Genomic DNA, 12013 nt, shown 5'->3' on the forward strand with positions numbered 1-12013 from the left:
GTATTAGATTTGTAGTCTGGGGTGTACAGATCAAAGAGAATAGAAGATAGGACTGTTCCTTGTGGTGCTCCAGTATTGCTCATATCCACATCAGAGACAGAGTCCTTGAGTCTCATAAACTGTGGTCAGCCCGACAGATAGTCCATTATCCAGGGCACCATTGGCTCATCCACCCGAATATCTCTAAATTTACCCCTTAACACTTGATGGTAATATTTGATGGTATTGAAGGCACTGGAGAAATCAAAAAACATAATCCTCACAGTGCTGCCTGTTTTGTTCATGATAGAATAAGCCTTTTAGGTGCAGATAGAGAATTGCATCCTCCACTCCAGTCTTTGTCCAACAGGCAAACTGTGGTCAACAGCAAGAGGACTCTTATAGATCAGCATATAGTCCGGTATCCCCTTGGATACAAGAGGCTTCAATAACCTAATCTTTTATCCAGCATATTAACCTAAACTAAAAGATTTTTTGACTAAATTAATTTTAGTCCATTTTTATAAAATTCATTTTTTCAATTAAATTTTTTATCAATTCCTTTTTTTGCAGTTAAACATCAACAACAAGAAAAAAAAGAAGGTATGTTAGTAAAACATGTTTCAAATGTAACATTACGGAAAAAAAATGTTTAAAGGAAACAAAAAAACATGACAATTAATTTTGTTATTTTTAACAGGAGCTAAACCAGAAAAGAAAGAAGGTATGTTAGACATGCTTTCATCAAACTAAGTACAAACGTTTTCTATTGTGAATATTTACAAATATATTATTTTCCTTATTTCAAATAGCAGGAAAAACAGAAAAAATAGAAAAGAAAGAAGGTATGTTATAAATATTTTCAAATATAAAGACATAAGGAATTAGGAATAGTTTTATTTTTAATAATTTTGCTGATGGGTATATTTTAGGGGGAAAACATCTTTCTATTGCAGTTAAGCCACACAAATGTAAATGAATTAGCCACTTTTAAATTTATAAATGACCCCTGAAAGAGCATTCCACTAAAGGCACTCCACAAGATCAAGGTCAGGAGTAGAGAGCAAGGATAAAATATTAACAAATTACGAAGACAGTATAGTACAAACCAGATCACTACAGTTTAAACAGAAGGTGCATTGTATAACATTTTACAATCATAGCTGATCAAAATAAGAAAGATAAAAGGTTAATTTATAATTGTGATTTGATTGTGACCACTAATGGAGTTTCCCAGATGGATAAATGAGTGAGTTACTTAAAGGCCAATTTTCATTAACTCTAGGAATTGAGTTAAGCTTGGTCCCCATTTTGTTTTTGTTTTTTTGTTGTTCTTTCTACATACGTTTCCTGTAGGCAGTTGGGAAATTTCTTGGTTTGGTCAGTTCCTGCTCTTTGTGGAGAATACAATGTGAACGGCCCTGTACAGCGCATTAGTGATGTTGTGCTCACTAACTGGTTTCAGCCTTTGCTGTCATGTCAATGATAAGCCAGTCCACAAACTCTGTGTGTTGCTTGTTTTAGTGGTTTTATGCAATACTCACTCTTTATCCAAATAGAGTGGGAAATGTAATGGACCACAGCTAATATTTAAGTATGTATTTAGTGTGTTCATGACTTTGAACCTTCAGTCTATAATGATGCTCAGTCTGATGGCAAATATCAAAGATGTTGTAAGAACTTGTGCTGCATAAAACAGTTCTAAGTTAAAAAATATCACAGAAGAATCACAAAGAGCAATCGAAACCAAATGTTATTCATCCACTTCTACTCTGTGGGAACAAGTAATGTCAACTTTATTATACTTGTTTGTAATAAAAGAAAGTCTGCTACCAACCCTTAAACCTCTTTTCAGTTCCTGGCAGTTGTTGATGATAGTTGAAAAGTAGCTCAGAACTCTTCACGATAGTGAAAGGCTGTTGTCAGAAGATCTCAGTTATGTAAAAAAACTGCTACAAGACAGCCAACAGTGATCAGTAATATGGGGCAATGAGGATGAAAAACATTCTAAAAAAAACAGAAGAGTTAAAAAAAAAAAAAAAATACAACATCATAGGCCAATACACTGAAGCAAAATAAGGGGTGATGTGTATTTTTAAAGCAAATATATATACCTTCCCGGGGATTATGTTCTTGTTTTTCATAATTTACGAGGAATACATTTCGAAAACCTTTTATTTCTTTTATTTATTGCAGCTAGACAAGATAAAACAGAAAAGAAAGAAGGTATATTATAAATGCTTTTAGTAATACTTCTATGGTCCAAGAATACTGTAAAGTACAGTATATGTTCTTAATAGTATTACTGAAAGAATCACTCACAATTTTATGTATACTTCTTTGCAGGTAAAGCAGACAAAATAGAAAAGAAAGAAGGTATTTTAGAAATGTTTTCAAATTTAATATTGTATATTATTAACAAATTATATATGTTACATGTGTAATTACTCAATTTTTTACTATTCATTACAGCCAAATCAGAAAAAATAGAAAAGAAAGAAGGTGAATTAATTTTGATTTCTTAGTAATTATATCCTACTAATTTTTAATGTATTTACAGGGAATAATTTAGAAAACTTTCTGTTTCTTTTTTAGCTAAACAAGAAAAGACAGAAAAGAAAGAAGGTGAGTTAAAATCTTTTTCTTAGTAATTGTATTATTAAAAAAATTGTACAGTGTTATACATTTGTAGTGAATAATTTTAAAATAAGGGTTTATTCTATGTTTTTGCTAAACTAGAAAAGACAAAAAAGAAAGATGGTGAATTAAAATCATTTTCTTTGTAATTATATCCTACTAATTTAGAATAATATGTTTGCAGGAATAATTTAGAAAACTTTATGTTTCTGTTTTAGCTAAACCAGAAAAGATAGAAAAGAAAGAAGGTGAATTTTTTTTTTCTTAGTAATTGTACTGTATTATTAAAAATTTTTTACAGTATTATACATTTGCAGTGAATAATTTTAAAAAAGTATTTCTTCTATGTTTCAGCTAAACCGGTAAAGAAAGAAGGTGAGTAAAAATATTTTTCTTAGTAATTGCATTATTTAAAAAATTGTACAGGGAATAATTTAAAACGTATTTCTTCTATGTTTTAGCTAAACCGGAAAAGACAGAAAAAAAAGAAGGTAAGTTAAAATCTTGTCTTAAGAATAATATACTAGTTTTTAAATAAGTAATTTAAGAGAAATAATTTCAAAAAACTTTGCTTCTGTTTTAGCTAAACCTGAGAAGACAGAAAAGAAAGAAGGTATTCTAGAAATGCTTACATTAAATTGAATATCACAGATTTCTTTTTGAAAAAGATGTTGTCATGTTTAGGAGAGGAGGAGGAAAAAAGAAATAATTTTTTCCATACAGCACAAAAATGAGACAATATAGAAAAGAAAGAAGGCATGTTTAAAATAATTTTTCAAATTTTCCACTGTAGACATTTTGTTAATTAATTTTGGGAAGAATGGCCCAGAAATCTGCATTTCTTTATTTTGCAGCTAAACCAGAAAAGCCAGCCGGAAAAGCAGAAGGTAAGTGAGAAATCCATCCAGTCACCTATTATTTTTTCCAATCCAGTTACTTGAAAAATGTGGAGGTAGCAGTGTAGTAATCAATAGAACCAACTTCTGGTAAATTGTATTTGCACATTTCTCAAAATCACTGAAAACAATCAAAATCAAGTGTGGGCTTTTGTACAGTTTTACATACTAGAAGTTTAGTAACAATATTGTATAAACAGTTCAAGTAATTATTTATTTTATTTATTGCAGTTAAACCAGAAAAGGTGGAAAAGAAAGAAGGTTGGTTAAAAATCAATTCATTTCTTTCATTCTTCACATCTCTGCTGCTCGCGTAGTGAAGAGGGGATCTGAATGCACCCCCAGGAGATGCGGTTGCTCCTCCAAAACCCCCTGTGATAAAACGGTGATAAAATGGGAAACAAATACAGGGGTGATTTTTTTACCTTGTCTTTGCTTGATCAGCTGCTGGCTTGCTGCTGCTGCCGTGCTGGCGGCACTTCAAACATTTAAAAGCCTGTACAGCAGCTGTCCTACTCTTTCTCTTTTATTTCCACCCCAGGGCATAGTTAAATCTCTTGGAACAAAGTCTCGTCTTGTGGGATATGAGTTCTTGATATTTTTTAGCTTATAATTTAAAAATGGAATTAGAATCTGAAAATCTAACAACATCACAGTAAAGTTCGATACATTCTGAAAAGAATGATACCAAACATATATACGTAGGTTTTAAAATAAGCCCAAATTAAAGCGTGACAAAAAAAGTGACATAAAAATTTCACATAAAATCGTTGGACTTTCAGGCTTAGGATTTTATATATAGAGAGAGTAGATGTTATATTTTATTATTTTAAAGAAATAAAGGAAATAATAAATAAGCAAATACTTAAAAATATTCACTTTCTATATCAAACCAGAATAAACTGAAGAAAACAGAGTAAGTTAGAAATGTACTTAAATTTTATAATGTACACACTTGCCAAGTAATAATTAATTTCTAAGTCATTTAAAGGAATTACTCACAAAACTATTTTTCTGTCTCTTGCAGTTAAACCAGACAAAATACCAAAGAAAGAAGGTATGTTTGACATTATTTTGTTCATTTTTGTAACCTGGTTATTTTAAGACTGTGCTGTAAAGAGCTTTAACTTTTCTTGGCTGTATCAGTGCAAGGCCCATGCCAACCCTGAATGAAAAGCCAGTCCTGTTCAGGACACACATCACTCATCTACACAAGGAGAGAACACCTATGTGAACAATTAAATAAAATGCAAACACCATCAAGTGTGTTTTCACAGGCTGGGATGCTGCACTGGTCCTAGCTAGCTAGCTACTGGGGACACGAAGCAGGATTTCAATTTACTCCCTCAACAGTTCAATTATTACTAAAATACCCTTTAAAATCAATAACGTATTAGCTATGGCCAATTTGTACCAAGATGATTTTCTCATAAATGTCTACATATTTTTTTAATCTTAAAATATTAACTACATTATTGTATTAATTAAATATACTTTTTTTCTATAGAAATGAAACCAGAAAAAACAGAAAAGAAAGATGGTATGCTATGGGTGCTTACATAATTTTATGTTGTAGATATTTTTCTAGTAATAAGTTACTAAGTAATTCTACAAGAAAACGAGTAGTGTTTTTTTTTAATTGCAGTTAAACTAGACAGAATTGAAAAGAAAGAAGGTATGTTATAAATCCAATCTAATATAGCATTTTTTTTTTACAATAACATGTTTTGTAATTAATTTTATTAAATAATTAATTATATGTAAATAATTTTGTTTACTTTTTTGCAGTTAAACCAGAAAAAACAGTAAAGAAAGATGATACAGCAGGTTAGTTTTTATTGTATTGTGGAGATTCTGAATACCAAAGAACTGGACCTCTCAGGGCACACAGTGTTTTCAGTAGAAATCAATAGGCTACCAGTCTTTGATTTATTATTATGGCGACCAGGTCAAATCTAAGCCCTCCAGTCACTATCTCAGTTACAACCCATCAATCAAACCTTCAATGGCAATTAGAAAGAAGGGAGAATATATTGAAATAAATGCTACAAAATTTAGAACGTAAAAACTCAAAATAATGCTACAACAAGCCCAGAATAAGAACTTGCACACTATACATCTATTGAACATTTTTCTGATTAAACAAATTGTTGAGTCCCACAGTTGTCAAACTTAATCTGAAAAATGAAACACAGAATGGAGATTTGGCAAAAGTTAACAGAAAGCTGATTATTAGTAGAAAGGAAATGTGCAAAGGCCAAGTAGGCACACCAGCCTAGAGGCTGCATAACTTGGGAGGGGGGACTCTGAATCGATGAACAATGGGGGCCAAAATTACAAATTCATATGCTGTCGTGAGTGCGCCAATTTCCAAGGGGACATATTTGATTTTACTTACCGTTGCAAGTGTTATAGTATGTAAGGGGCAATTCCATCCATTGGTTTCACAAGTTGTCACGAGCATGCTGAGCTCAAAGGAGGACACGCTCTCTGATGTCATTTATAAATCACAGGTACTTGCTTCCAACACTGTCTAGGGGTGCCATGTACCCTTGAGCCAGCTCTGATAGCTTAGTTATAGGCACTACTTCAGCAGCACACTTCCTATTTAATGCAATAACATTGGCTTCTTTCCTATAGTGCACAGACCTCCAATGGCCTCATTCTTCAAAGAATCTGGCATCTGTAATCCTTTAAACTGGCAGCCATTACAGAAATTCCAGCACATTTCATTTTAGCTGGCACTTTAGCCATGCAGATCTCTGCAGAGAAATTCTTTATTTCAGATCCTTCTGTGGTTGCCTTCTTTTCAGTTTAAAAGAAAAAAAAAACATTTCTCTTCAGAAAAGGTTCCTCCCATTCAATCCTGCTTAAAAAAAACTGTACAGCTCCACAACTTAAGTAACGTACCTTAAGTAGCAAAAACAGGAGTCAAAATTTACATGATTAAATAGGGCCCAAAGTAAATTTGTCTGGATAGATATAAAACTGTGTATAATATGTATACAGTAATATATATATATATATATATATGTATATACAGAATGTGCGATATACACAATATAAACAGCTATCTGTTTATGTATATTATATCCTGTTTTGTTGGTGTTTCAACATTTTTGTGTTATTCTAAATATATACATTTGTACTTTATAGCTAAATAACTCGTTAAATGGAAGTGGGCTTTATGAATATGAATTCATTTCTTGAGGAAAATAATTAAGTAAACTTTTTTTTTTTTTTTGTTCTATGTAGAGTAAAGAGACAAAAACAAAGAAAGAATTTTAGGGCAGCTTGAGGCCAACCCTGTATATTTAAGTGTATGAAAACGAGAAAAATAATGCGGTTTAAGTGTACAAAAGGCAAGTCTTCCCATTATTCTTCCATTCTGACTGCCAAGGTGGCATTATCTTCATTTAAGAGGCATTCTGCGAGGAAGAGGCAGTTTAAGGTGGTCAGACCCCCAAAGCAACTTCATAGGTGGAATGGTGTCAACCTTCTTTTCTGCAGAATTAGGAGAAGAGAGATTGTTATTACAGTTGCCACCTCTTGTCTTCACAATCACTCAGACCCTTAAGCTGTTCACCTTGCTCATGTGTGTGACGGTAGTTGAAACAGATACTGTAGGTTGGAAAAGAAGGAAAGTTTATTTCTCTGTAAAGTTTAAAAATGCTGTCATTTACATTATTATTAAATATCATTTGATTAAAACAGCTCTTTTTTATTGTAGCAAGAACAGAAAAAACAGAAAAGAAAGAAGGTATGTTAGACAAACAAAAATACATTTCATCATTTGTGATATATGAAAAAATAAGTTAAATATTTTTCATGTCAAAGCTATTTTCACAATTATTGTATAAATTGATTTGCACCAATGCTCTGTAAAGTTCATTTTAAACAAGCTTTGTATATTTTAATTTATAAAAAAATGCTGCACTTAAGAACACAATTTTTCATGTCAAATTCATGTATGCCACAACCCCTCTAGGTCTGATCGAATTGTCTGCAATCACCACATTGCAGAGTTCATCTTCTGTCAAAGTGTGATGTTTTGCCACCAGCAAGAGATCTCTTAGAACTTTATAGCAGAGCACATGGATTCTTTATTAACATGAAATTTTACTTACTATAATAGACCTAAGTGCAGCAGCATGAAAGCATACAGTATTATATGATTAGGTGCCTGTTTTCTGCTTGAAATGTTTGAATGATGGAAGACACAACAATAGGCAGTATTTTCTGAGTAGCCCCAGCCATTGTAAGGCTATGACTTATTATATGGTCCACAATTGTGGCTTTATTTTATTAGGGACAATTTAATGTGTTTGCTGTATTATTTCTGTGTTCTGTTGTTCTCACCATTCCACCAAACATCTTTACTATTCTTCATCCTCTGTCAGCTCCTACTCAATGATATCCTGTGCAGATTCCTGCACATTCAGGATTTGTTGCAACTCTGCTGAGCCCTTGCCACATAAATGTATTCAAAAATTCATAGTTTGTGAATTTAACTTTTAAAGCTGATTCCATAGCATTTGTCACTGGTTGATATTAGATCTGAAGTACTAGGGTGTTGTACCATGTTAGCCATTATAAATGTAGTGAGAAGTCAAGCAAAATGACACCTTTTATTGGTGATTAAGATTACAATATGCAAGCCTTTGAGGCAACTCAGATCTATCATTTTATCAGACATTTCAACAATACTACAACTTGCAATTTATTGAATATGTGCTTGACTGATTTTGACTCTTGGTTGAACAGATTTGCATGTGATGGCTTACAAAGTGATACGTTCAAGTTCAAATGTTTTTATTGTCGCTGCACTTACAGTACGACAAAATTGAGGTGGCATCCCCCCGAGCAGTGCAAACACAGTAGACAAAGGAAAGAATGTACATATATAAAATATAGTGACTATAAACAAAAAGGTGTACAACGCAATTTAAGTGCAAACAATGGCAGACATTATAAATATGCAAACAGGAAAAAAACACATAATAGATAATAAAAAAAGGTACAAAATAACCAAACGTGGTGATAAACAAGAAGGTGTGCAACAACATAGATACATACATAGGTCAGAGTCTAAAACTATTCAGCTTAGAAGATACATCATTTGTTTTTATCGACAAGACATAAGCACTTACTAGTTAGGCCAACTTGATTATTTGCATGCGTGTGCTATAACATTTATAATTTGTGGTAAACAATGACAAATGGCGTTCTGTTATGCATAAGTGATTCAGTGGTGTAGTGTTTATGCACATTGTTTCACAAATGTTAATTGTCATTCAAAAAAAGGTGCAATTGAGAAAACTGTAGTATACTGAATTTTTATAGTATGTAGGGTCACTAATTTAGGCTGTTTTTTTTTTTTTGTCTATTTCAGCTAAACCAGGAAAGGAAGAAGGTACTATAACTATATTTTCAAATATGAATTTTTCGTAGAATTTCTATTTTAAATATGAATGCTTTTTTAAAACAGTGTTTTATGTTAGAATAGCCTCAACTTTAATAAGATGATCATCATTTTTACTGAAAGTAGGAACCATTAAAGGAGTTAGCAAAGTCTTTTAATTTTGATTGCATTTAATGGTACTGGAAAATTATATTTTTAAAGTTTATCCTTGTTTTGTTTTGTTTTTTTACAGTGAAATTAGTAAAAGCAGAAGACAAAGGTTTGCAGATTTTGGATTTTTAATGTGAATTAATATCATTTAAAGCAAAGAAGTAAGACAGAAGTAAAATCTATAAATGTGATATGAAGTATGTGTTTTTGTAATCCTTGATTTGAAGATAAGATTGCTTTCTGCATTGGCTAAGTCTTTTAAAATTGTTAAAATACATTGCAACAAGCATATGTGAATTTGCTGTTTAAGGAACATAACATTACATTTTCAAACCTGCTGTTATCCAGTTTAGGGCCTTGGGTGGGCAGCACCTGACATGGTAATTTTGGAAGTGAAACAGAAAAAAAGAAGTTTTTAATTTATTAATTCATGTATTTATTTTTTTACTAAAGTTCTACACAACATGAACTTTTTTGGCAGAGCCACAAATCCAAATATTCACCTTTATGGCATGCTGGTGCTGTTATACAAGAGTGTCTTTATTTAGGGATACGCCATACACTCAAGCTCAGATCTGATTTAAAAAGAGTTGAATAATCTGCACAGAGTTTATTTAAACAAGTTTATATTTGATTTGGTGAAATAGGAAACAAATGAATTAACTTCTGACATGGTGTTATCTCATTGTTAATATTTTTACCTACACTCTTTGAGTATAGTGCCACATTTGGGAAATGATTTAGTAAGGCAAGGGCAGAATATACAATTAAAAATATTGTTATATGATTGTATTTAACAATAAAGTCATAATAATTATTACACTTTTTATCACATAAATTCATTTTAATATATGGTCTATAATTGAATAACTCTGGCCAGGAGGTTGAGTTATATATCCATCCATCCATTTTCCAACCTGCTATATCCTAACACAGGGCCACAGGGGTCTGCTGGAGCCAATCCCAGCCAACACAGGGCGCAAGGCAGAAAACAAACCCTGGGCAGGGCGTCAGCCCACCACAGGGCACACACACACTAGAGACAATTTTGGATCGCCAATGCACCTAACCTGCATGTCTTTGGACTGTGGGAGGAAACCCACGCAGAGAACATGCAAACTCCACGCAGGGAGGACCCGCGAGGCAAACCCTGGTCTCCTTACTGCGAGGCAGCAGCGCTACCACTGCACCACCATGCTGCCCTTGAGGCATACAATTTGTTATAATCTGTTACCTAAATAGTACTTGGGGCAATTAATTATGTTGACTAGATCTTTCTTTGGCTAACTAAAAAGATTAAAATATGCAGTATATACAATATGTTTGAAGAAGGCTCCTGAGTTGCCTTAAAAGCTTGCATATTGTAATGTTATTAGTTAGCCAATAAAAGGTGTCATTTTGCTTGACTTTTCACTACCCCCATAATGGCTAACATGGTACAACACCCTAGTATTACAGACTAGATCTTTCAAAAGCAATTCATTCAGTTAGGTAAAATACTTTGTTTTCTTTAAAATGAAAGACATATAGAGAGGTTAATATCCTGTACTAGCCTCAGTCTAAGATGGAACAGCTTTAACTAGGCTATCTGCTTTAGTCAAAATGAGCACTTACAAAGCACAAGTAGTGCCCCACTATATACTATAATGAGTTAATCTCCATATCAGGGTTTTTAAGCACTTCTGCCTTTCATACATAGTAATTTTAGTGTTTAATCTTTTATTATTCATAGTTGTAAAACACTTCTGACAGCAATAAACTTGATTCAGCCCAGGATGGAGGAGAGATCATTCCATTGGAAAACACATAACCTTTAAGTGTATACAGTATACAGCTAATCGAGATCTCGCTATACACACCTGTGACCGATGGGTGATTCAAGGGGAATTATAAATGCAGGGAACAGTATAACTTGTCCACTGACCAGGCCACGACTTCGCCCATTTGCTGTGTTGTGTATAGGAGAGTGGTTGATTCCGCTGCAATAAATAACTGTGCTGTTCCTGTTTAAAGTTCAATAAAGCTGGTTTTGCTAAAGTACTGAAACTCAGCCTCGTGTTTTGGGGTGCAAGACAGCGACTCATACGTCAAAACCTAGAAAATTACCACATTGTCACATTTGTTAAGGAGCACCTACACTTTCTGATGTTTGGAATGTGAAACTAACACTTATTAAGTAGTCTTTAATTTGTGTTCATTTTTAATATTTTATAACATACTATAGCTTCAATATTGTCTGATATTGCTTAACTCCATAATGCATCTTTTAAAATAGGCAAGCAAATTGCAATAAAGCTATTTATTTAAAGCTTAAATTAACAGTATACTTGTAATGTTGTACCTAAAAATATGGTCTTTTAAGACAAATTTATTACAAGGAAAATATAGCCTCTTAGTTCAACCATGGGAAAAGGCTTAGGCTTCACACAAAAACAGCCATCGTCATGGATATAAATACTTCGAAAATAAAGTCAATTTCAAAATTACATACCTATTAAATCACATTCTTGTTAGAGATAATGCATGTGCACATTCTTTGCCATTAACAATAAGGCAAAGCAACATACATTCAAAATTGCTTGAATATGCTTATAAAAAGTACATTCAGTCAGCAGCTGAGCTACTAATTAACAAGGCACAAGTAAGGAAGCAAAATGTATTAATGTTCACAGTTTGATGTTAGGCGCATTTAAATAACACCTTGGTAACAAAATACTTTTAAAAACATTTTTTAATCGAGTCATCTAAAGACATTTGAGCAACTGTTTTGCATGTTTTATGATTTTTATGATTTTTTTGTATGCTGTATGTTACCATTTATCTTACAATCAAAATAAAATCTTAACAGAGGAAGTACAAATCAGAAGTCCATAAAATAAAGCTTATTTAGGAGCAATATTATGGCTTCACGATTTTATTCAGAAACCTG

General features: G+C 32.6%; 1 protein-coding gene and 1 long non-coding RNA gene across 2 annotated transcripts in view; both read left to right on the forward strand.

Moving 5' to 3' along the window:
- Positions 1-3354: 3354 nt before the first annotated feature.
- Positions 3355-4920, forward strand: LOC120525808. Its single transcript, XR_005633023.1, has 3 exons — positions 3355-3503; positions 3744-3773; positions 4540-4920. It is a non-coding gene; the product is annotated as an uncharacterized LOC120525808 (long non-coding RNA).
- Positions 4921-5059: 139 nt separating this feature from the next.
- Positions 5060-12013, forward strand: part of LOC120526647 (triadin-like) — a 200871-nt gene continuing 193917 nt past the window's right edge. The window contains exons 1-4 of the mRNA XM_039749804.1: positions 5060-5063; positions 5158-5187; positions 8905-8925; positions 9167-9193. Of these exons, the coding sequence (XP_039605738.1) occupies positions 5060-5063; positions 5158-5187; positions 8905-8925; positions 9167-9193 (82 nt within the window). The remainder of the gene's footprint in view (positions 5064-5157; positions 5188-8904; positions 8926-9166; positions 9194-12013) is intronic.

This window comes from Polypterus senegalus, chromosome 3 (genome assembly GCF_016835505.1).
Source record: "Polypterus senegalus isolate Bchr_013 chromosome 3, ASM1683550v1, whole genome shotgun sequence".
Lineage (NCBI taxonomy): Eukaryota > Metazoa > Chordata > Cladistia > Polypteriformes > Polypteridae > Polypterus > Polypterus senegalus.